General features: G+C 34.4%; 1 protein-coding gene across 1 annotated transcript in view; it reads left to right on the top strand.

Moving 5' to 3' along the window:
* Positions 1 to 27,294, top strand: part of AGPS (alkylglycerone phosphate synthase) — a 148,271-nt gene that overhangs the window by 95,849 nt on the left and 25,128 nt on the right. Inside the window, exons 12-17 of the mRNA XM_078451137.1 lie at positions 1,996 to 2,047; positions 7,015 to 7,091; positions 9,682 to 9,794; positions 17,422 to 17,491; positions 19,630 to 19,691; positions 24,642 to 24,731. Of these exons, the coding sequence (XP_078307263.1) occupies positions 1,996 to 2,047; positions 7,015 to 7,091; positions 9,682 to 9,794; positions 17,422 to 17,491; positions 19,630 to 19,691; positions 24,642 to 24,731 (464 nt within the window). The remainder of the gene's footprint in view (positions 1 to 1,995; positions 2,048 to 7,014; positions 7,092 to 9,681; positions 9,795 to 17,421; positions 17,492 to 19,629; positions 19,692 to 24,641; positions 24,732 to 27,294) is intronic.

Below are 27,294 nucleotides of genomic sequence, written 5' to 3'. Positions count from 1 at the left end.
TTGTGAGTTCAAGCTCGACATTAGGTATAGAGAACTTAAAAATAAAATCTTAAAAAGTTTCGTTTTTTGTTTTTTGTTTTTTTCTAAGAATGACAGAAGGGCTCTGAATTCTTTCGCGTATGTTACTGGTGTGCTTAAGCCAAAACATATAAATATGTATGTAATATGATACTGTTTATTTCATGCAGAAAAGAAACTTGGTCTAATTAGGCATCATATGTGTTATTAGAAGTTGATACGCCTGTTTGAATAAGAGCATTTTACGAAAATTGATTTTTCTGTAGTATTTTGGAAACTGGTTTGGCTTTTAGAAGCACAGCCTAATTACAAAGATACCCTTATACCAAGATTTGAAATTACTCAGGTTGTGTGTGTGTGTGTGTGTGTGTGTGTGTGTGTGTGTGTGTGTATAATAACTGTATAACACATAGTTTTCATGTAATTTTTGTTTCAGGTATGACTTTAAAGCTCTTTGTGTTGTGTGTGTGATGTATGTATGTGTGTGTTAGGTGATTTTTTGGGAAGCTTTGTGGTCTATTTGAAATATTCCTCATCCAGCAGTCAAGATATCTTGGTCCTAGTTTGTGTGCTTAACAGTCATATGACCTCAGACGAGTCTTTTAATCTCTCTGGTTCTTTTGTCCTCATCTGAAAAATGGGGATAACACCAGTTCTGCTACCCTGATGGGTTATTTCTTATATTAGAGATGTGAAAACAACCTGGACATCACAAGATTCTATAAAAGTAAGGCAATAGGTTATTGTTATGGTATATATGTAAAATTACCTAATACTGTTTTCTTTAGATTTGGCAGTGACTTTTTAAAATATAGATTGAATAATACCACCTTTAGTACCAAAGGTGAGTAAATTGTGTAGTGCTCAAAATAAGAATCTACTCAGTTATTTTGTTGGATGAAATAAAATGTGCATTGTGAGTGGTTTTATAAAATTATTTGTTCAATTAAAAGTAAATGATAGCAAAAATGTTGTAATGCGCAGTTATGTGTTAAGTTTTGTTCTTTTGAATGATCTGCATATATCTTAATGTTGTATGGATACAAATTTTATTTATAAATGTTATTAGCAGAAGATAAATGTTTAAAAAGTTTATGACAGTCAAAATTTTGTCATGTGAAAGCAACCTCTTGGTAGAAGTTTAACCATGTTAAAAATTTGCATAGAAAATAAAATTGTCGTTAGGGTGCAGCTCACTTTAATACTATGGAAAAGCTGTAGCTAACTTAAATCTTGCTAGTGTTTGTATTGTAGTATTTCAGCATACAAAATTTATATGACTATCTGTTCTCATTTTTCTTTCCTTGCAGCTTTTAGTGTGGTGACTAGATTAAATTTAACACTGGTGCAGTTCTAGATACATAATGTTACCCTTCAGAATTTTGTTGCTATTTTCATGCCTTGAAAGATTTTAGAATTCTGGTCACTGATAGTTTTTCTTTTTAAAATGGATTATTGAAAGGGATAAAAGGAAAACAACAGTTCTTAGAGTTATGTATGAAGACATCACAGATAATTTTTTGAGGTGTTTTTGCTCCGAAAAATTCTACCATCATCTTCTTCATTTTAAAAGTATATAAGAATCTGAAGATACATTATAATTCACAAATGGTATAATGTTGATTGTAGTCTTTGAAATTTCTACTTTGTTCTAAAATAATCTACTTCAAGGCCCAATATTTCTTTTAGGTATTTCCATAGATCTTTGCTAGGCATTGAGAAGATCTTGTTGCTGACAAAGATCTGGCAACATACGTGTGTGTGTATTATATATATAGATTTCTCTTCCAAATATTTTATAGAAGTCAGTGATGTTTTATCATCTTAAAATTGTATAAAAAGTTAAGATTTGTTTACTGTATATATTCTTAGGAACTAAGCTCTTGATGTCACATACAGAAAGATGGCATTTACATTCTACCTGTGTAGCTTCTTTACAGTATTAAATTTGTATCACATTTTTTCTTTTTAAAATAGAGATGTGCTCCTGCATCTATTCGCCTCATGGACAACCAACAGTTTCAGTTTGGTAAGTAAGGAATGGTCATTTTAAAATCTGCTCATGAAGCCCCAAAATTTGTGAAACAGCTGTTACATGCCAGGAAGAGTACTGAATACAGAGCTAGGAAGATGAATGTCATAGTTCCTGTCCTTCAGGAAGCCCTTAGTCTAATGGTGACAGACAATTACAGAAATGAATGAGTGCAGGATTGTTAGAGATGCTATGAAAGAAGAGTGCACTGGATACCCTGGGTGCAAATGAAGGAATGGTTGAACCTGCTGGATTTTGCTGGATGTCAATATGGGGATTCAGGAAAGGTGCTTTTTTTTTTTTTTTTAATGTTTATTTTTTAAGATAGAGAGAGACAGAGTGCAAGTGGGAGAGGGGCAGAGAGAGAGGGAGACACAGAATCTGAAGCAGGCTCCGGGCTCTGAGCTGTTAGCACAGAGCCTGATGCAGGGCTCGAACTCATAAACCACGAGATCATGACCTGGGCTATAGTTGGATGCTTAACCGACTGAGCCACTCAGGCTCCCCTAGGAAAGGCTTCTTAAAGGAGGGTAATGCTTACATTAAATTTTAAGGGGAATAGAAGTTTGCTTGGGATGTTTTCCTCTTCCCTCCTACCAAATTTGTTCACTCATCCGGAAAAAAATATGAAATTGTGAGACCTCAGTGGCATCTTTGTACTTCAAGTAGTTCGATGTGGCTCAAATAGAGGGTGGGTGAGAGTTGTTACAAGAGATGAAGCTGGATGGGTGGAGTAGGGCTTTGCAGGATCGATTTGGATTTTACCATGTCAGCAAAGGGATTTACATCTGAGAATGCTCCATTCTGCTAGCATTATGCAGGGTGGAGTAGAATGGTGCAGACGGGGAAGAGGAGTGGAAATGGTTCAAGAGGCCAATTTTGGGGGCCTTGATCAAGGAAGCAGCGATGGAGATAGAGAGTAAGGCATAGATTTCCCAGAGCTCAGTTTGCCAACTAGATGTGGAAGGTTCAATAAACGGAAGGGTTGAGGGCAACTCCAAGATTGCTGATTTGACTGACTGGGTGGACTGATGAACAGTCTAGGAGAGAGATGATGATTTGGGGGAAAAGACATTACAATGGGTTGTTTTTAAGGTACTGTTAGAATATTCAGGTAGAGAATTGAGTAGCAGGTAACCATGTTTCTTTTTCCCCCTTTTTGCGTTAAAGTATTAAACTTTCTGACTCTGTTTATCATCTTTTCAATTCTCATTTTATTGCTTTTATATTTTTTTCCATATGCTGAAATTGAGTTTGGAACTTACGTTTATAGAATTTAAGTATCTTCAGAACAGTCCCTGAAATTATAGGAATGATTGCTCAATAGTAAACACTAATGGCTAAGATAGGCAGACTTTTGTTTGTTCTATTTAAGAGTAGTTTAGGTTTTAATTTAGGGAAGAGTGATTATATAGTATAGAAGCTGAAAGAAGTCAGGGGTGCTTGGGTGACTCAGTTGATTAAGCGTTCCAACTTCGGCTCAGGTTGTGATCTCACGCCTTGTGAGTTCAAACTCCAGATTGGCCTCTGTGCTGACAGCTCAGAGCCTGGAGCCTGCTTCGGATTCTGTGTCTGCCTCTCTCTCTGCCCCTCCCCCTCTCACACTCTGTCTCTCTCAAAAATAAATAAACAGGAAAAAATAATTTTTTTAAAGAAGCTTATGGAAGTCATGTTCATAATATATCAAGAGTTAGTTTTAAAATTTGATTCTTTTAAGTCATAGCTGTTATTTCTTTAAGTAAATTATTTTCAAAATACTATACTACTGGTAAAAGTTTAAGATAAGTACATCCTTTAAATAATTAAATAGTTAAATCACATGGAAATCAAGCCTTCTGTGTTTTGGCCTGCATTTAGAGATCTAGGTCTTAAGAGAGCCACGTATCTGATTAATAATTATTTTACCCATTTATATGCTATTATTATAGTGAGTTATAGTAATAAACACCTTTGTAAAATTAACTATAATTTGACTAGATTTTATTTATAATTGGGATATATAGCAATTTAAGATGAAGGTTTAAAGAAAATGTCCTTCTGGCTATCTCTCATCCCTGTTCCACATTGTCATTGCTGTATCTAGGAACATGCTCTAAGGTAGGCTCTACCCTCTCCATCTTGACTATATCTTTTGTCTCCTTCCACCCTTGTCTCCTTTCCGCCGCCAAAGTGATTCTTTGGAAAGACAGATCTGTTCCTGCTTCTCAGCTATCTATAACCTTTTTGATTTCTCACTACCTGTTGAAGCCTTGCCATCTACATATCTTGCCATGGCTCCGTGATCACGCAGCTAAACACAGCAAGGGATGTCCAGGACTTTGTACCAGCCATATGGCTTATTGGCAGTGTTTGTACCATACTCCTTAACAAATCACAAGCCTTATTATTAGATGTTAATATTTTAAATTTCATTCCTACCTCTTGACACAACCCTTAGTTCATTATACTGAAATGATTTGTTTTCAGTGTATTGAAGTGATAGGTATCATTGAGTATATTGAAATGATCTGTAGAATTTCCTCTGAAACACTAAATTTTGTCAAATTTAGGGGATGTTTTTTATTCATTTTTATATCCCCTGCACCTGTCATATGACAGGTACTGACATGTTGATTGACTTAATCATCTACTTAGCCAAAGAGGATGAATAAATCTTGGAGAGCACATAGTGTAGTCCTAAGCACAATGTCAATAGCACAATTTATCAAATACTCCTTACAGCTGTCCCTAAAAGTAATATTCTCAGTTTAGAGATGACTCAAAGGCTAGATATTTCAGCCCACAGGTCATATGTGGTAGAGCAGGAGTTGAACCCAAATCTGTCGGACTCCAAGGCCCAAAACTTTTGCTACTGTTTGAGATCATTTCTTTGAAATGTAGATATTTATTAAATAATTTAAATTAAAAAAAATTTTTTTAATGTTTATTTTTGAGAGAGAGAGACACAGAGTGTTGAGCGGGGGATTGGTCAGAGAGGGAGACACAGAATCCAAAACAAGCTCCAGGCTCTGAGCTGTCAGCACAGAGCCCGACGCAGGGCTCAAACTCACAAACTGTGAGATCATGACCTGAGCTGAACGGCCGCTCAACGGACTGAGCCACCAGGCACCCCAATAATTTAAAATTTTAAAATTAACACTGTAACAACACAGCATTTACTAATCATACTGTTTAGTAAATCTGAAAACTTAGTTCCTTCATTTACTATAAAAAATAAAACACAGTAGTCAGAATATATTTAGAACGTAATTAATTTGAAAGACAATGTTAATTTAATAAGTAAAAGATAATAATATTCCCTTAGGTTAATACTAATGCTGACCCACTTAAAGTTAGTATCGCTTTTATAATAATTGTTCTTCAGAGCTAATGTGTCAACTCCATATTTGGGATACAGGTGACTAAGTCCCACTAGTGTTAATGGAAATTGTGCAAATGAATTTCCATGTGTTACGAACATTTACCCTTAAGGACTATTCCACATCAGTGTAGTAACATTCGGAGTCCTCATACATGGTGTAAAGATGTGTGGATCAGAAGGATCAATTGTGGATCAATTTCTTGCAAGAACACAACTCACACACTCATACATTTATGTTTATGTATTTCCAGTTGTTTAAGTAGATGAATTCTATTTAGGACAGGAAGTGAATATTTTGATATGTTATTTCTAACTTTATACTTGTTAGAAATGGTATCTCTTAAGGCACTGATTATGTTGGGAAAGCATTTTTTGACAGATTACAGTAAAAGAAAAAAATTTTCCAAACATCTTGCTTGTGATCCAGGTACTCAAAAAGATTTCTGGGTTGATCTCTATCTAATCTGGCCTTCATTTGTCTTTTGTTTTTTGTTTTGTTCAGTTATAACATGGATATCTAACTCTTAATCTCTGGTTAAGACTTATGTTACTTGGTCTTTTATATCACACAGTTTCCTGTTGTAGTCAGTAAAAATGCAATAAGTATTACAGATTCAGAATCTAACTTAAAAAAAAAAAAGAATGGGGGGGAAAAAGACTACATACAAATCATAGTCTTTTCCCCCTAGAAATCTACCCTCTCACCCCCAAAGAAACTAGTTTGCTATTTGCACCAATCTTAAAGAACAGATCTATACTTTAAAAACAAACAAAATCCCCAAATCTTAAAGCTTATTAAAAAAATAAACTTTTTACTTGGAGATAATTTCAGATTTACTAGAGACTTTAAAATTCTTTATAAAAATTCTATATAAATGGTATGCCCCATTTTTCTGAATTGGCCTTATAGCACTAAAGCCAGATGTTATCTGACTCTTAAACCTAACAGTCACGGGAGTTAAGAAGTTGCTCTGAAAACAATGAGAAAACAGTAAAAGACTTTCACTCAATTAAACTCAATCCGCAGGCAAAGATGTTAATTTAACAGACTCTGAGACACCGTTTATGTTATTCTGGCAATTTTAACTCTCTGGGTGTGATTAAGGAAGCAATTACTAGTTTTATGCCAAGAATTCTGGAAGAATTAGGAATTAATTAAGAAACAACCTTAAACTTGGCATTGACTCCATATTTGGTTATAGTTCTGAATGGTTTCTGCATAATTAAAAAAAAAAAAAAAGTAAAACCAGCCACCATTGGGTGTTCTTAATGAAATAAAAATTAATGAAGTGATTTTACTATGTATAAACTATACCACTGAAAGATAACCTAAACTATATGTAGTATTAATTACATGTGGTAATTTGAGTTCAAAAAGAAATGAGAGGTTTAATAAACAAATAGTTGTGACTTTTGAAAGAAGATAAAGATGAAAGATGTAAATCTTAATATCAGTATGTTATACATAAAACATAGGAAGATTTTAAAAATTTGGAGTCATGAAACATTCACTTTTTTTAGGATACTAAATTACACTAGCCTCTTAATCTTCTGAAAAACAGAATTTGCTATTAATTTAAAATATGAACTTTTCTCTTCTTAGGTCATGCTCTTAAACCTCAGGTTTCCTCTATTTTTACATCATTTTTGGATGGCTTAAAAAAGTTTTATATTACAAAGGTAAGAATTTTTATTAAATGCCAAAACTTTAAATGCTTATGATACTAATTTTGTCTCCTGCCTTCTCACCCTTCACATGTACCTATTATTATCTTTTTTCATGAATGTAAATTTCATAATAATTATTTTTCATGTTGGAATAAATATTTTATTGAGTACATCAGTTATTCATTTAATTTCAGAAATTTTCATTTTTTCCCCAGATTTGAAGTTTCTAAAAATAACAGTACATTAAACAGTTTCATGCATGTACAATTTTTTATAGTTTGATTTTTTTTATAGTAGATGTCGATATCTAGTGTAATAAGAGTATGGATTTTTTTTTTTTTAATTTTCACTGAATTCCTTTTCTAAAGGGTTATTTATACCAGCTTACACTCTCATGATACACAGGTGCTGTTTCTTTGTTGCATCCTTGCTATTCATGTAGGAGTTTTGTTTTTGTTGTTTCAGATTTACTGAATCCAGGGGGAAAAGTGGTATTTTTAATGTTTCTCATTGAAACTCCAATGAGACTTAATCATTTCCTTGTATTTCCTGGATGTACTTTTTGTGTGAAGTAGTTGAATGTGATTATTTTGCCAGGGGTGGCAGCTTCATGGTATTTTTTTCTTGGTGCTTTGCTGTGTACCCTTTGAATAATGGAATTACTAGATGCCTTTGTTACAAATGTTGTAAATAATTGAGTCAAGTGACTCCCTTTTTTTAAAATTTCGTTTAATATTTATTTATTTATTTTGAGAGAGAGAGAGAGAGAGAGAGAGAGAGAGTGAGCAAGTGCCGGCACAATCGGGGGAGGGACAGAGAGAGACGGAGACACAGAATCCAAAGCAGGCTCCAGGCTCTGAGCTATCTGGACCGAGCCCATTGTAGGGCTCAAACTCATGAACTGTGCAATCATGACCTGAGCTGAAGTCGGACACTTAACCTACTGAGCCACCCAGGTGCCCCCAAGTGACTCTTTTTTTAGTAAGAGTTTTTCTTTTTGGTTCAAAAGTTTCAAGTTTTTATATATTTTTCTGTGATTATTTAATCACTTCTTTTTTTTAATGTTTGTTTATTTTGAGAGAGAGAGAGAGGGAGAGAGAGTGAACTCACACATGCGGAGTGGAGGGCGGTTTGCAGAGAGAGGGAGAGACAGAATCCCAAGCAGGCTCCCCGTTGTCTGGGTGGTCAGTGCAGAGCTGGATGCAGATCTCATCCCATGAACCGCAAGATCATCACCGGAGCCGAAATCAAGAGTTTAGATGCTTACCTGACTGAGCCACCCAGGCGCCCCTATTTAATTACTTGTAAGCTTAGAAAAGTCTCCCTTTCTCCAGAGCTATAATTGGGACCATTTCTTCTCTCTCTTGGGTTTTTCTTAAGTATGAATTTAAAATTTTTAATCTTTGTTACTATTTGAATTTATTTCAATTTTATGGTGTGAGATGAAGATCTGAATTAAACTTCACTTTCTGCTCCCCCAATTGCTAACCAGTTGTAACAGCACCATTAACTTCCTTACTTTGCTTACAATTGATTTGTCATGTCTAAGACATCTTCTTATATACTTACTCAAGAAGTGGACCCCATTTTAATGTGTCAAATACTGTATGATCTCTTATACATAAAATCTAGAAAAAAAATATTAAAAAACTAAGTTCATAGATACAGAGAACAGACTGGTGATTGCCAGAGACGGGGTGAAGGGTAAGAGAAAAAGGCAAACTGTTTTTGTTTTCAGGGGTGGAGGGGTAGAAGGAGCGGGTGAACTGTTTTTGTTTTTGTTTTTAGTTTAAATAAATTGAATTTTAAAAAAGGTATCACTTTTTTAAAATGAGTTTTTATTCTTGAAAAATTAAGTGGATTTAATTACTATAAATCTACTTGGTTTTTAGAATTTTTCTTGTTACCCATCATTACCTACCTGTTTATCAACATAGAAAAATTTTAAAAACTCTTCACCATTTTAGGAAATCCGTTAAGGTTTCTATCAGAATTGGAATAAATCTGTATATTAATTTGAGCAAGAATTCACAGATTTATTTACTTAGTTCAGGCATTCTAGAACATGTTAGACACATTTTCCTAATGAGGTTATATATTTTCTTTTATGATTCTCAGATATTTTTCATTTTAATTTTATATGTAAGATCTCCTTTGAAAATGTTATTAAGAAGTTATAGTTGGTATGTAAGAGAAGAAATGGTCCCTGTTAGTTTTTACTTTTATCTACATCCTATATCTTGCTAATTCATTATGTTCTATTATTTTGGTATTTTTATTTGATTCTTTATTGCAGTTATAATTCTTACAAGTTATTTGCTATATTACATATCAATATGTCATTTCTACTGACACCATGGCATACTTTGAAATTAGGTATTTTCTGTAGTTTTGTTTATAAACAACCTGAACAGGTATATTAAACATTCTTTTTGATTGACATGTGAAGTTCCAAAGCTCGATTTTTAGAGTTGGTATGTTTGAGCCCAGGTCAGAAGGACAAAAAGAGCAAAATGTTTTTGATTTACTGTTTTGCAGGAAAAGATTTATCTATCTATCTATCTATCTAAGTATATGTCTTTTTTTTTATTTTATTTTGTAGTTTAAAGGATTTGATCCAAATCAGTTAACTGTTGCTACATTACTGTTTGAGGGGGACCGTGAGAAGGTTCTTCAACATGAAAAACAAGTGTATGACATTGCTGCAAAATTTGGGTATGGCTCTAAGTTCGTAATGCCAAGAGAATGTTAATTGAAAATTCTGGTATCTGTAAGCAGTTGTTAATGCACCCCTAAAGGATTAAATTTGTAGCAATATATGATAGTCAACTTAAAATGTTGTGTTGGTTTACTTCCAAAATTTGCAGAAAATTTGATTGGTATGTTGCTCTTACTTGTGTAAGCATATATATTAGGATATATTAAATATTTTATTACATTTTTCCATTAATTTTATAATATTTGCTTTTGTTATGCTAGAGTAAAATATGAAAAAATTCATAGTCATCTTACTATTTAATGGTAATAGTATATATATATAAAACATGTTATTAGTATGTTTGTGAAAGGAAATTTTTTAAACAAAAGAATTTGATAAATTATCTATACTCCACCCCTTGTCACTTACTGTTTTCTGCTGGTATAAAGAAACAGAAAACATTTCACATATATAACCAACTGAATAATGACTGGGTGGTTTCTGTCTGTCTGCTTGATGGATTATGAGATTGATCGATGAGAACTGTAGTGAAAATGCCATTTATCAGGACTACATTTTTCCCTTCCCTTTTTAAATACGTAAACTAAGTTTCCTGGATACAAGTCGTCGTCGTCTTCTTCTTCTTCTTCTTTTATTATAATTTCAGAGTTTAAAATATGTATGTATGCTTAATCTGAGTTCTTTGTAAATATTTACTTTAGTTTCCCTTTTTTGCTATGTATGAGAACAAATGAGCACTTAATTTGTAGCCTTGTGTTTTAGAATGCCTCACTTTTATATATTTTTCTCACTATGATATTCAGCTCTTTATTTTTAGGATTTTCTGAACTTTGTGTTTAAAGTGCCGAATTCTTAGAAAAAGATCTAATCTTTGGCTTAAGTTTTGATTTACTTTGGTACTGTGTTTGAGTATTGCAAATCAGCCTCTCAGTTTTATTCTTACCTTATTCTGAAATTGGCAAGTCGAATTAGTAAAAGATGAAATTCACTAATCTTTTACTTTTCCTCTCTCAGAGTACCTTTTTTGGGAATTAACTGATTTTTTTAACTAAATTAATTAAGAGTAATTGTGCCATAAAAATTCATTTAATAGCCAGAAGACTTAGATTTCAGGTTAATCTCTGAATTTATTTTTGAAATATACATGTACCTATTTTTTAGTTTCTAAGTTATGTGAAGTATATATATAATTTGATTTTTAAAACATTTTTCTTAAAATCCATGGTATTAGAAATAAGGGGATTTAAATTAAAATCTTTTATATATAAATTAAATCTTTTAATTTCTGTTATAGCCTTAAATATTAGAGGCTGAAACTTTTAAAAATTTTTTATATATTGAAATATTTAATTGGGACTTCAAAATTATTTAGGAGCACTTGTAGGGAAATGGATGCTATAATATTTGAATCACTTTATATGAGGTTAAATTTGCTTAGTTTCACCTCAGTCCCCCCAGGGACCCTTCTTGCCTCCAGCATACACACCAACACATGCATACAGATGCAGAGAAATTCCACTTTGTAGTACCTCTAATTGTAATTAAAATTCAGAGTAGCCAACAAAATCATTACTAGTTAGTAATGTGCTACGTTTCCTCTTGGACTGGGGTAGGATGATGACAAAATGCCTTTTTGTGTGAGGTAAGATGTAATTCTTCAACTGTCTCTTCTTGGACATCACTGTTGATGCCTGGTATATGCTAGACACTTAACTGAACATTTGTTGAAAGAATTAATGAAACTGAATGTCATTCCCTGACATTTTAAATTCTATTTCAAATATGTCTAACTGCTGTGCCACCCTTAAAAGAGCATATTTTAATCTTTAGGTATTTATTAGAGCCATTTTGTCAGTTTTAAGTTGAGCCACTAACTCATGAACTCCCTTGTCATGTAATGTAAGTCTTGTTTTTCTCAAGTGATTCCAGACATTTACAACTTAAAAGTAAGAATGAACTTCTTTAAGGTGAATCCAGGTCTTTCTGGATACGGATAGTGAAGCCCCAGAACTCTTGATTTAATTCCAGCAATTTGTTTATACCAAACAAAACTTATATCAAATTCATCCATTAAAAATAGTAAATGAGATACCTATTTAAAGCAGGAGCAAAGCATTAAAACTCAGACTCTGATTGAGGTCTCATTTTTTTTTGCTATTGTTATTTGCTACTTACTAGTTATGTTGTAATTATAATTTCTTAATATGCTTTCATCCTGTCTTCCTTCATTTAGATTGCAGAAATCTTCTGTATTGATAATCCAGGCTGTAATTAGATGACTTAGGGCTATTTTGATTTTGATTTGATACTTGGAAATATCTCCATGTAGTTTTCTAGCACTCTTGGTTTTCCTCGTGTTTCTCTGTACACACTAGTTCTTGGTTCTAATCACTGAAATATTCAGAAATATTTTTCTTTTCTTTTTTTTTAACTTTTTTTTTTAATCTTTATTTTTGAGAGAGAGAGAGAGAGAGCACGAGCATGGGAAGAACAGAGAGAAAGGGAGACACAGAATCCGAAGCTGGCCCCAGGCTCTGAGCTGTCAGCACAGAGCCCAACGTGGGGCTCGAACTCATGAACCGCGAGTCCATGACCTGAACTGAAGTTGGACACTCAACCCGCTGAGCCACCCAGACACCCCTATTTAATTTATTTTTTAAATTTGCATCCAAGTTAGTTAGCATATAGTGCAACAATGATTTCAGGAGTAGATTCCTTAATGCCCCTTACCTATTTAGCCCATCCCCCTCCCATAACCCCTCCAGTAACCCTCTGTTCTCCATATTTAAGAGTCTCTTATGTTTTTGTCCCCCTCCCTGTTTTTATATTATTTTTGCTTCCCTTCGCTTGTGTTCATCTGTTTTGTATCTTAAAGTTCTCATATGAGTGTAGTCATACAATATTTGTCTTTTTGTGACTAATTTCACTTAGCATAATACTCTCTAGTTCCATCCACATAGTTGCAAATGGCAGGATTTCATTCTTTTTGATTGCCGAGTAAAACTCCATTGTATAGCTATACCACATCTTCTTTATCCATTCATCCATCGATGGACATTTGGGCTCTTTCCATATTTTGGCTATTGTTGATAGTGCTGCTCTAAACATTGGGGTGCATGTGCCTCTTCAAAACAGCATCCTTGTATCCTTTGGATAAATACCTAGTTGTGCATTTGCTGGGCCATAGGATAGTTCTATTTTTAATTTTTTGAGGAGCCTCCATACAGTTTTCCAGGGTGGCCGCACCAGTTTGCATTCCCGCCAGCAGTGCAAGAGAGATCCTCTTTCTCCACATCCTCGCCAATATCTATTATTGCCCCAGTCGTTAATGTTAGCCATTCTGACAGGTGTGAGGTGGTATCTCATTGTGGTTTTGATTTGTATTTCCCTGATGATGAGTGAAATTGAGCATTTTTTCATGTGTCAGTTGGCCATCTGGATGTCTTCTTGGGAGAAGTGTCTATTCATGTCTTTTGCCCGTTTCTGCACTAGATGTTTTGTTTTTTGGGTGTTGAGTTGGATAAGTTCTTTATACATTTTGGATACTAACCCTTTATCTGATATGTCATTTGCAGATATCTTCTCCCATTCCGTTGGTTGCCTTTTAGTTTTGCTGATTGTTTTCTTCACCGTGCAGAAATTTTTTATTTTGATGAGGTCCCAATAGTTCATTTTTGCTTTTGTTTCCCCTGCCTCTGGAGACATGCTGAGTAAGAAGTTGCTGTGGCCAAGGTCAAAGAGGATCTCCTTGAGGATTTTGGTGGCTTCCTGTCTGACATTTAGGTCTTTAATCCATTTTGAGTTTATTTTTGTGTATGGTGTAAGAAAGTGGTCCAGGTTCATTTTTCTGCATGTCACTGTCCAGTTTTCCCAGCACCACTTGCTGAAGAGACTGTGTTTATTCCATTGGATATTCTTTACTGCTTTGCCAGAGATTAGTTGGCCATACGTTTGTGTGTCCATTTCTGGGTTCTCTATTCTGTTCCATTGATCTGAGTGTCTGTTTTTGTGCCAGTACCATACGGTCTTGATTATTACAGTTTTGTAATACAGCTTGGAAGTCCGTCAGACATATTTTTCTTACTTACGATGCCACTGGGCCAACCCTTGCTTCCCAGTGATTTCTTCTACATAACTAGAAGGAGGAAAGTACCACTGAATTCCTTTCTGCTAAAGTTTCATAAGTTAGTTTAGCTCATGTATTTTATTTTGAATTAGGGCATTATTAATCTATCCTTTATTTTCTGTTCTTTAGTTTTATCCTGTGTTCTACCCCCTCATTAACTCTGAATTGATTGTTTTTAAATAAACTACTCCCAACAGTTTAGGACATTTTTATGCGTCATTTCAGCCATTTTCCTCCTTGTCTTCCACCCCTACGCTAACACTGTTAAATACCTTTGAATACATATGATCCAGTGGAAAATAATAGGCAAATGTTGAGTAATCATACTTCGGTTGTTTATCTATGCTTGCTAGTAATATACTTTAACTTCTCTAAGAGCTAAACAGAATAAACATTCCCTGTCAGCAGTCATGACAGATGTACTGACATTTACCATAGAACTTAAGGTAATGTGTTATTGTTATTTTTAAAGTGTGTGCTTAAGTTGTTTAATGTAATTCAACATGAGAGTGATTAGGTTCACCAGATGGCTCTTTTATATAAAAAGATTGTCTCTCATTCCTCTTTCATTAGTCTTCCCAGCCTTTTCTCATGAAACAGGTTTAAATTTAAGAACCTTGTTAATTGATGTTTGAAATTTGCAACGGGGAGCAGAAAGTAGGGAATCGATGTTGCTACTTTAGCGTAAAGCAGTTTGTAAAGCAGTTTGAATCTTCGTATACCTTTTTGGAGTGGCTACTATGTAATTGGCAACTTAGAAGCATTTAATTTCAATGCCCTACTATTGTTTACATGTTGTATTTTAAGGCAATCCTGTCTAGAAGATGGAGTTCTGAAAGTTAAAAATGTAAGACAGAGAATAAGTGAGAAAGAAGTTACAAAAAGCTAAATTTGCAGGGAAACCTATGATTCAGAAAAGCAAGCCCAGAATGACTTTCCTTCTCCTTTGGGGTTTATTTATTTATTTATTTATTTATTTATTTTTTATTATTATTTTAATGTTTATTTATTTCTGAGACCGAGAGAGACAGAGCATGAGTGGGGGAGGGGCAGAGAGAGAGCGAGACACAGAATCCGAAGTAGGCTCCAGGCTCTGAGCTCTCAGCACAGAGCCTGACGTGGGGCTCGAACTCACAAACCATGAGATCATGACCTGACCCGAAGTCGGTCGCTCAACTGACTGAGCCACCCAGGCGCCCCTGGGGTTTATGAATTTAGAATGGACATCAATTTCTTCCGGTTTGGGATAAGAAAATGCATGTTTCTGTGTGGTTTGTCACACTGAATTCCAAAGTGGAACTGATCCTCCTGACCCCTTTGCTCCACCCCTCCCTGCTCCAAGAGATTCTAGAAGAGTATCTAAAGAAAAATGGCTTGACCTTGAACTGCAAGAAGGACTTTTTCTCATCCAATATAAAAGAAGCCTACTAAAGGTTCATATCTGTTATTTCTCACCAAATATCCGCTTAGAATGCACCTTCTCAAGGATTCCAAGCGCAGGTCTCTTGCACCATTTGCTAGTCTTCACTCTCTTTCTACCACTAGGCCCAGAATGAATTGTTCCTATTTCCCAGCTCAGTAGTGCTTTTTCTTTCTTGGACTCAGTATATGACTGCTTCGTGTCTATGTGAGGTATAGGCTCAGATATTTTCCTCCCCGTGCTTGCCACAGCAATTTTCTGACTAGTTGCCTTTTTGTTTTGGAACTTTGACTTCCTACCTCTCACCTCAAATCCATTTGTATCCAACCCAGAATTATATTGTTGCTTCTTACTTTTCACTCACAACTGCTTGACCTAGGTTCTGTCTTCTTTGCTCATTAACATTCTACTAATACGAACAACCCCTCTTGTTTCATCTCTTTGCACCCCATCTCCAAGTGGTTCTAGACTAGAGCCGCTTCCATCAAGTGTTTGCCACTTCTCTGGGTGATACTGATTCGTGTGTGTGCAGCTATAAGGATATCTGATTTGGCCTATACATCCTAGCCTACAGTTGCCTTACATTATTTGTATAGCACAAGGGCACATCTATGTTGTTCACTTACTATGTTTACTTACTGCCAAATCCAAGCAAAACTTCAGGGGAAGGAAGAACTTCACCATAGGTGTTAACCGAAGTAATAAGAAAAATGATTTTTCCGGAAGAGGTGTAACTAACAGAGGCTCAAGACCCGAGTCTTGGGCAACACCATGGTTAAGGGTTCAGCATACTGAGACGAAGGAGGAGCAATTAGGGTACTGAGGGGAGAGGCATGGAAGTTAACCATCCATTATGACCCAAGAAAGTCACAGTTTTCTATCTGGTTTTATTGAGGGATTTTTTTTTTTTTGGTAGATACTTTGGGAGTTTGTGGTAAGTTTTCTTTAGTTGACTAAGAATAGTTAAAATTTAATTTCTGCCTGATGATGAGAACAAGCAAAATTAAAAGCTCTTTACTGGGGGCGCCTGGGTGGCTCAGTCGGTTAAGCGTCTGACTTCAGCTCAGGTCATGATCTCACAGTCCGTGAGTTCGAGCCCCGCGTCGGACTCTGTGCTGACTGCTCAGAGCCTGGAGTCTGTTTCAGATTCTGTGTCTCCCTCTCTCTCTGACCCTCCCCCGTTCATGCTCTGTCTCTCTCTGTCTCAAAAATAAATAAAACGTTAAAAAAATTTTTTTTAAAAAGCTCTTTACTGAAGGTAGTAAAATCAATAATCATTTTTAGTCTTTTAACGTAAGAATGACTTTCACAAAGCAAAGTGCTTGGACTGAATTATATGTTATATGGGATTAGTTCTAATTAGATCACCAAATATAATTTCTGTGGATAAAACTACTTTCAAATTGAAATGGATAGTTGATGTGTTCATAGTAATAAAACCTTACCTGTTTGTCTGGTACTTATCTGTATGCTGCTTCATAAACTTTAATATTTCTGTGTAAGTATGTTTTGTCATACTTTTCATATTTTCATAAAATAAACAGTGTGTCTAATACTTCATATACTATGTACCCAGGTATTCAGAAAACTTCTTGGTATTTGGAAGATATAGTCAATCATTATACATCTTTAAATATGAATAGGGCTATAGTAACACATGAATATATGGATAAAATATATGAATAAAATAAGTATTTTAAGTATCTTGTTATGCTTGTAAAGATTATTAAAGTTTACTTAAGCTTGTTTCTCATGGCTAATTCTCTGTACTTTTGTCAATGTTGGTAGAAGTAGTTGAGTTCATGAGTCAGTTTTGTTAGTTTCATGGATGCAAGTTTGAAATTAATGACCAAACTGAAATATTAAAAGTATCTTTAGGTTTTTGTTCTCCAATTTATTCTTTTGACAACTCTTTGATATATTTCTGATAAATTAGATTACAATAAAAATGAGATGCAGTATAATATTTGTTAATCTGTTAAACAGTTACCTTGAGGTGTTATATTAGTTTGGTTATTTTTGTATATTTTTCATAAATACGTATGAAATATATTAACAGTTTGTTCTTTAATTACAGTGGGTTGGCAATTGGAGAAGATAATGGACAGAGAGGTTATTTGCTGACCTATGTCATTGCGTATATTCGAGTAAGTTATCTCATATTTCCTTGTCAGTTTATATTGCAAATTATCCTTTTTCTTACTTTGAATGAATAAAATTATTTTCTTAAGTTTTAACCTAGTATGATGTAGCACATCATTTGACATGAATGTAGGACTAGCTACAAACCTTCAGAATCCCAATTAAATCTTCCATATATTGCTTTTGAGGAATTTGAAGATTATATAGATCATTCTCCTCTTTAAAAGAATGGTGACTTTCTCTATCTGGAAGTTGAATATGCCATTCCTAACATTGCTTGGTTAGAATCGAGCTGTCTTATTTAGCACCATTTCTCACTTGGTTCATAATCAAGTTTTAAATATGTATAATCTTTCTTTAACTCATTAAAAATTGGTATTTAACTTGATTCTAAGTAGTAGTTGGTTCACTGGTGATGATTACTATGTAGAATTAAAGAAATAATTTGTCTGTATTTGGGCTCTAAAATTTTTCTAATTCCACATTTTCTACTTGTGAGAAACTTTATTAGTCCAAGAGTCTACTATACTTGTTGATATGAAAGTATTCTTTCAAAAGTTTATTTACTTATTTTGTTTTTCTACTTTGGCTGTAATAAACTCAGGTTTCTTAGTTGTTTTCTGCTATTGTTAGGGTTATATTTTTTAAATATTGCTTGTTTATGTAATTTGAAAGGTCTTATTTTAAAACATGAGTTCTCAGATATCCTATTGAGAATTTGACTTTCCCAAATACTGCATTTTCTAATTTTTCACTTGGAAATTGTTCTGAAGGAAATACTTACATAAATTTATATAAAACTTGTTTTTACTTCTCTAGAAAGCTTAAATTGTATTCTTATTTCAAAACTAATTTTAGGTAAGATCTAAATTTTAGGTTGCAGTGAATTTGAAGCATATGCATTTTTCTGGGCACTCCATTCCCCCATGCTGATAAGGGAAATTACATTTATTGCTTGTTTGCTATGTTAAAAATTATAATTAAGAGATTTACAGATCATGAAAAGTAATAGATGATTTTAGGTCTTATAATAATGTTTACCTCCATAGACTGTTACTACCCCAGGGTCTCCTATAGTAAGCATTTTGGTTATCCACAAGTTTTTGTTTGTTGAGCATTTTCTAAGTATATTGACCATTTTCCCATATTACTAAATTCAGAATTCTAGAAAATGATGTGTAACTGTAACAAATACAGCTTACACACTGTTAAAACTGAATCAGAAGCAGTATTGAGATGGGAGGGATTGTTTTATTGTTTATTTTCCCAGTGCTTAATACCTTTGTCACCACATATGTGTTTACTGCGTAAATGAATGCACAAGAAGAAAAGCAACACATTTTAGATCAGTAATTTGGGGATTTTTCCTGCCAACCAGTGGTAGAGTTGAAGTGAATCATTTTACTAGAAGTGAAAACTTAACATTTATTGATTTTTCTGCTTATAAAATATTCTTTCTATCTTTGCATCTCTGGTGGCTTATGAATTGCTCTTTCCAGTTTTGATATTAAAACAGAATTGTATTCTGGGTATTATAAGTTACTTATCATATAAGCATTATATCTTATGTGTTATAAAACATATTTTCCTAGTAGAAGTGCTTCCAGATATCCTATCTTATTTAGTTACTACAAAGAGAGGCACTATATTTTCTAATTTGTTTTTTAAAGAAAAGTTGATTTCAGGAAAGGGAGATCTACCTTCTTCCTTTAGTCCCCCCTGCTCCTACTTTCCTGCTGCCCTGGTCCTTCCATCCTGATGACCACTTTTGAGTGTTGTTTAATTTACTATTTAGGCTCCAAAAAAAAAATCTGTTCTGCTAGTATCCTCTACATGTACATAGACAGTTCTCAGAGGCTCCATTCCTTGGAGAAATATTTGAGTTCCTGCCATGTATCAGGCACACTGCCTGGTGCCAGGGGTACAAAAGAGAACAAGACAAAGTTCCTGTCCTCCTGGAGGTTGTAGCTCACACTCAGGGCCACTTTCCATTGCTTTTATGGGGTGGAGAGTAAAGAACAGTGGAGGTTAAATTAGAAACATGTGATATTAACAATTATGTGAAATACTAACAATATGACAGTATTCTTGATTCTTCTGCATCTGTTGTAATTTCTTGATTTTTGTGTCTTTTTTTTAATAGGACTTGGGTTTGGAATACTATGTATTAGGAGAGTCTTTTGAGACTTCTGCTCCTTGGGACAGGTAAAATATAATAAAATGTCTCATATTATGCTATAGGAGTTGTTGAAATAATATATCTTTGCACAAATATACAAATTTTAAAAATTTTGTAAAGAAACATTGAAACAAGGTGATCACTTTTATTTATATTAACACCTTCATCAGAATGTCATATTTGCCAGCTTTTTTTTTTTTATTTAGACAGATTTGTCCATGTCCCATAGAAGGAAGGTGTTATTGAAGTCTATATTTTAAAGAATCTTAGTGAGCACTTAAGTGTCAGTCTATAGTTTTATTAGCTTTGATTTAAATTCTTAAGTGCTTAATATGCTTGAAGGTTCTCTAGAACATCCCCCAAAATTATAAAACCAGTGTTAAACTTCTTTTGTAATATATGATTTAGCTTTTGATTTTGGATGGTTACTATTAAGCAAGATCTTAACTTGCATTTAAGAGATTTCTAAAAGAAATCCAACTTAAGATATTATGTATAGTTTCTATTTTTATGTTATGCACATACACATATACACAAATGTTGGTATACAAATATTGGTTAGGGAATTAATAATAAAAACCGATGAGGAAATGTGAAGTGGTTTTATTAAAAATGGACTTGGAAAAAAAAAAAAAAATGGACTTGGGGCGCCTGGGTGGCTCAGTCGGTTAAGTGGCCGACTTCGGCTCAGGTCGTGATCTCACGGTCCGTGAGTTCGAGCCCCGCGTCGGGCTCTGTGCTGACAGCTCGGAGCCTGGAGCCTGTTTCGGATTCTGTGTCTCCCTCTCTCTGACCCTCCCCCGTTCATGCTCTGTCTCTCTCTCTGTCTCAAAAATAAATAAACGTTAAAAAAAAAAATTAAAAAAAAAAAAAATGGACTCATGAGGGGCGCCTGGGTGGCTCAGTCGGTTACGCATCCGACTTTAGCTCAGGGCGTGATCTTGCGGTCCCTGAGTTCGAGCCCCGCGTTGGGCTCTGTGCTGACAGCTCAGAGCCTGGAGCCTGTTTCAGATTCTGTGTCTCCCTCTCTTTGACTCTCCCTCTCTTTGACCCTCCCCCATTCGTGCTCTGTCTCTCTCTCTGTCTCAAAAATAAATAAACGTTAAAAAAAAATTTTTTTTTAAATGGACTCACGAGTTAACTCAGTAATAAAAACTGTTAAGATTGTTAGTACATTTTTATTCTAGTATGCCTTACATTTTATGTTTTCTTTATAAAATTTACAAATTAAATCAATAATAAAGTACATGACAAATTCCCATGAATCTACCTTTTAGATATTACATATCTTAACATTTTTGTTCTACCCTAACTCTTTTTTTCCCTTCCCCAGAGGACTTTTTACTTTCTGCATTCATTCTTTGTCTACTATGGGTTATGACTTTTGGTGCATTGATGTTCATATTCCATGCATTGTAAAACAACAGTTTATAGTATCAATCTGTTATTCACAATTTTTGGTAACTAAATTTTAACAAGGGGATAAATCTTGTAAAGAAAAAAAGTTATCAACTTACTGACATCTGACTGTTTTATACAGGTTATATATTTGGTTTCTTTTCAATTAAAACAACTTCATCAGCTAAAGTTTTCATAAACAAAATGAATGGAAAGCAGCTACATTCCTGATAGAAACTTTACTTGTTACCCATTTAACAAATTGTTTTTTCTCTCTAACATTTACCTAGGTAGAGACCATGTTTAGCAGAAACCCATGGAGTCAGAGTCTTCAAGTCTCACACGTTATTAGGTTGCTTAGCCTTTTCATGTATAAGTCTCTTAAGGGGTTATTTGCCTTACTAGTTTTTGTGTATTTCTCAGTAGTCCTACCAAAATAACTGTATCTGTTGAGTGCACAATGAATATTCTGAATAGACTCCTATGAATGAACTTGGGAATAATGTAAGAATGTAGCCTATAAAAATAGCTGTCTAAACAGTCTGAGTTGGAGATTTAAAGACTTTGGAGACATTAGCATGAGGCTTGTGATTAAAACCAAGGGAGTAGATACAAACCCTTATAGCTAGTATGGATGAAAAAAAAAAGAGGACCTAAGAAAGAAGTCCAGGGAACCCCAAAATTTATTTTGTTTGGATATACAAACAAGAGCTAGCAAAAGAGAATAATATCTAGAGGATTTGGAGGAAAACCAGTGATGTGAAAGAAGCCCAGGAAAATTTTTTTCAAGTAGGAAATAGTCAACAGGGTTAAATTTGCCAATAGGTCAGGTGAAAAGTTAAATGTATACACAGTTATGTTTATCTTACATAGAATGATTGGTCCAAGTGGACTGTGTTGGCTTTCATACAAGTTCTATGCCAGAATACTTCAAGAACTCCCCTCTGGGGGCACCTGGGTGTCTGAAGTCAGTTAAGCATTCAGCTCTTGATTTCGGCTCAAGTCGTGATCCCATGACCATGACCAGAGCCCTGCATTGGGCTCTGTGCTGAGCATAGAGACTACTTAAGATTCTCTCTCTCCTTCTGCCCCTCTCCCCCAGTCCCTCCCTCTCTCTCCCTCTCTCTCCCTCTCTCTCTCTCTCTCCCTCTCTCTCTGAAGTAAAAAAAATTGAGAAAAAAAGAACATCCTCTGTACAAATCATTTCTAGAAAGTATCCTATTAAGGGTTTTAACCATTTGGTCATGTTATTTGTCCCATCTCCTCCTCATTATTACTGTAAATTATCATATATTATTATGTAGCACTTAAATTCCACTTTCTAGAGTCATGATAAAGAACTTATTTATAAATTTATAATATTCATTAATCCCTGTAGCTATTAAAGCTTACTTAGTAGGTTTTATTTGTGTTTAAAGTATTTGTTTTACAAGTTGGATTTTCAAAATAAAGACACAATAAATTCCAATAATCTAAATACTTTAGTAGGAGATATTTTAAAAACATGCATCCTTACCCATTCCATAGGTGAGGCATAAATAACACTGATAAATTGTATTTGTCTACACTCTCATAGAATTAAGCACAATTTAACTGAAGAGAATTGTTTTGTAAAATTAGAATTTATAAAACTTTCAGACACATATGTTAAAAAAATTAAATTTGACATGCTAATAAAATAGCTAACAAACCATTAAACCCCTTTCCATATTTATATTTTAACCATATATTCTTTGTTCTTACTGGAAATATGGATAACTTTAATGTGTTTTATAAAGCATAATCCATGTAAGTGTTATGGTTTTTATCAAATTGGCTCTCACACAGTCAAATCAGTCTTTAGACTAGAGATGGCCCAGTCTTTTGTGCTTCTTTGTTACCTTTTCCATTCTCCTGATTCTAAACAGACTAAGATTTGAAACACAGAATCAGCGTCCGTATGTTGTCAGGATGTTTATTGAAGAATAAGATGGCTTATATGTACCTTAGGAGTTTTGTTTTCCAAATGAAACAATATACAGTAATAACAAAATATTACATCTCACATTAAAAAATAGATTAATCTTTTGTCAGCCAAATCTTTTGTCTCTGCATCTCCAACCTAGAAGCTCTGATTGACATCTGTTTTCCATTTTAGAACTTTTTCCTGAGCATGTTCCCAAAGTATGAATGCATCACTATTAGATCTCTTGCACTCCAAACTAGGGCCTTAAAAATTATATCAAAAACTAAACAAAAGAAATCAGATGCCTTTATATTTTAAAACAGTGGTATCTTGGAGTCAAAATTAAGTGGTGAAATATAAATAAAGTGTTCTAGTTAATAGTGATGTCCTGAAGTCAGTTTCTTAGTTTTGACAAATCTGTCATGGTTATATATTAACATTAGAGGAAACCAGGGAAAGAGGAACACTTTGACTGTCTTTGTGACTTTCTGTATCTAAAATTATTTCAAGGGGAGCCTGGGTGGCTCAGTCGGTTGAGCGTCTGACTTTGGCTCAGGTCATGATCTTGCAGTCTGTGAGTTGGAGCCCTGCGTCAGGCTCTGTGCTGACAGCTCAGAACCTGGAGCCTGGTTCAGATTCTGTGTCTTCCTCTGTCTTTGCCCCTCCCCCACTCATGCTCTTTCTCAAAAAAATAAATAAACATTAAAAAATTTTAAAAATAATAAAATTATTTCAAATAAAAATTTATTTAAAAGATAGAAAAAGGATTAATATTATTAAATATTATCAATCCCCCCATTCCCTTTATGAACTATTTCTTACTTATCTGTTTTCACTGACTCTTAATACCAGTCTAGCACAGCTTTATACATTGCTGACATCCAGTTAACATCCAGTAAGTCTTTGTTAAAGTAGATTTTAGCTCAGAGCTTCACAAAAGGCTATTGAACATTTGGTATAACCTCACGATTATTGACTAAATTATTTTTATATTAAGGGAAATATCTTAGACATGGACACAGATTGGTATTCCTGTAAACCCAGAATTGAATTTTCATTAACCTGTTCATTATAGCTTTTTAAAAAAGCTTTTCGGGGCGCCTGGGTGGCTCAGTCGGTTAAGCATCCGACTTCAGCTCAGGTCACGATCTCGCGGTCCATGAGTTCGAGCCCCGCGTCAGCCTCTGGGCTGATGGCTCAGAGCCTGGAGCCTGCTTCCGATTCTGTGTCTCCCTCTCTCTCTGCCCCTGCCCCGTTCATGCTCTCTCTGTCTCAAAAATAAATAAAACGTTAAAAAAAACAAATTAAAAAAAAAAAAAAAGCTTTTAAAATCTTGTGATTAAATTAATTTTGAAATTGGGTTTACCTAAGTGTAGGAAACTGCCTTCAGGAAGCTTGAGTGTGCTCTTCTGACTTCTGTCTTTTCTATGGCAAAAAAAGGGAGAACTTTGCCCCTTTAAAGCTATGAATGGAAGACTCAATTTGAATGATCAACGCTCTTGTTCATTCTTGACGGAATAAGTATGAAAGTTTCTTAGAATTTCTGACTTGAAGGATGCCAGATAAACTAGCATTTGTTAGAATTTTGTAATTTATTTGAAAACTTAATATTGTATTCAATTTTGTTTTCTAGGGTTGTGGATCTCTGTAGAAATGTAAAAGAACGAATAACAAGGGAATGCAAAGAGAAGGGTGTTCAGTTTGCTCCTCTTTCTACATGCAGGTGAGGTTTTTTGTCGTTGTTGCTCTTTTACTGCTTATTCCGGGGGGAAAACATATTTTAATTAATGGAGAAATGTAATTCGCCACCAGAGGAATAGCTTCAGTCTGTTCCATTTAGCAAGCTTTCCTTTCCTAAACTTCACTTTTGCCACCTTCTTAGGATTGTGCCACTAGGGTTTTAGAGCAGTCCTGAGCCCTTTAAGAGTAGAATACCCTTCCATAAGTGAGCCTTCTACCCCTTCAGGACAGCAGGACAGTGAAAAGCCAAACCTTGGAGCCCCAGGAATAAGTAAAGGAGTGCCTTTTAATTCACTGAAATTATAAATCATGTATATATTCAGGAAACTATAATTTAATACATAGTCAACATAGCTTTTTCTTCAATAGACAAAAAGCACTTTAACCACTTTATTAGTTATTGATTCAATGTATGGGCATGGAGTAAAGGAATGAGTAGAGCAAAATATGCAAATGAAGATTAACTCTTTGCTTTCAATAGATCTTTCTGCAGTAATGGAAATACTCTTTATTTGTCCTGTCTGGTATTGGTGCCACAAGCCACATGTGGCTGTGGGGCTGTCGAAATGTGGCTAGTGTGACCGTGGCACTGAATTGTAAATTTTATTTAATTTCTAATAATTTAAATTTAAAACACTGCATGTAGCTGGTATCTTCCATAGTGGACAGTTAACTGCAAATCTTGTCCTCTTTGTTAAATGGCAGCAGTCCAAAAGGAGGTTTTCTTGCAAAGGAGCACTTTGTATTCAATCACCTGATAATTAAAAGACCTGTATAAACACAAGAAGATTAAATGCATCAAGATTAAATCAAGCATATGACTTATCTATAAAGTTATAGAATTAATTGGAATGGAGAATAAAGGGAAATCAGGACAGATTATGTGAAGGGGATCTTTAAAGTAGATGATTCAGTCATAATCTAGCACTTTAAAATTTATTAAACATTCTGTGTTGTATAACTGCTTCTCCTTTTTTTTTTTTTTTTTTCCCATGTGTCAGGGAAGGGGGTTTCAAGAATATAACTCAATTAATTTGTAGAAACAAAAAATTTTCAATATAAGCACAAATGCAAATTAAGTAATTTGGGAAATAATATAATATCTTTATTGTTAAGTGCACCAGATGCTGACTCTGAAACAGCAGATATGCCTCACCAAAATGGCATTTCTGTGTATTTCTATTCATGATGCCTGTTCTGATTTGCCTGGGATCACTTAATCTCAGCCTAAGAGGGCAGACCTGGGCCTCTTCCAGCCCAAGAACCAGGCCCTACTGGCCTACTGTATTACTGTGGCAACTGCCTGCTTAGTTTTTGAATTTCTTTGTTTTGTAATACTATATGTGTCTGAAAAGTGAAAGCACTGTTTTGCTGTTTATTAAGAATTTAATCCCTTTGAACTCTAAGTTGATTATTAGTAAAGCAGTGGTAATAGCATCTACTTGATGAGACTCTTGTGAGAATGAATTGAGAAAGCATATGAAGGGCTGTATGAATGTCATTTTATTATTGTGAGGTCATTACATTAAACTTGAGGTAGACAACCTATACTAGAGCTAGTAAAGGAAATCTGAATATTTTTCTTCTCCAATGACAAATCCTCATGAAGGTATCCAATTCTTAAGTCTTTGATATTTTCATATAGCATGATAATTTGCATGTATTTGCTTTGCAAGACCAGAAATGTTTCTATATTCTTCAAACTGCTGTCTCTTCTGATTTTTTTTTTTTCTTCTATCTTTTACACCCTCATCTTGTACTTCCCTGGTACCATATTGTGTTTCTTAGTTCTACTTATTGCCCCCTTTGGGACAGATACCTTTTAGAATTTGCTAAATTTTTGTGCTTCCATTGGAGTAAGAGAGCAAAACTCTAACAGAAATGTGAGGAAATCATCTTTCGTATACATTAACTGTTCATGTCAACCAGAAGGATCTCTTTGAAATTGTGTTTTTTGCTTCTGTGTGGGAGAGACAGTCAGGGTTTAAAGAACATTTAGAGCAAGTATATTTGAGGTTGAATCTGAGAATATGTAAGCTAAAAATGTGGACTTAGAGATTATTGACTGGTCGTTTGATATATCTGAAGGATGAGAAAATAGGGGTCTTTATGCTGAGTGAAATTAGTCAGAGAAAGACAAAAATCATATGACTTCACTCATATGAGGACTTTAAGAGACAAAACATGAATATAAGGAAGAGAAACAAAAATAACATAAAAACAGGGAAGGGGACAAAAACATAAGAGACTCATAAATATGGAGAACAAACTGAGGGTTACTGGAGGGCTTGTGGGAGGGGAGATGGGCTAAATGGGTAAGGGGCACTAAGGAATCTACTCTTGAAATCATTGTTGCACTATATGCTAATTTGGATGTAAATTTAAAAAAAATAAAAAATAAAGCCAGTTAAAAAGAAAAAAAAAGAAAAGAAAATAGGGGTCTTGTTCTGTACAACAAAAAGCTTATAATTTGGTAAACCTACTGGTGGCTTAGGACTAATCTTGGAGAGAACCTTTCCAAATAAAGGTGTAAGAATGTACATGTT

This window comes from Panthera onca, chromosome C1, assembly GCF_046562875.1.
Source record: "Panthera onca isolate mPanOnc1 chromosome C1, mPanOnc1 haplotype 2, whole genome shotgun sequence".
NCBI lineage: Eukaryota > Metazoa > Chordata > Mammalia > Carnivora > Felidae > Panthera > Panthera onca.
The sequence above is the reverse complement of the archived record's forward strand: the minus strand, read 5'-3'. Positions and strand labels throughout refer to the sequence as shown.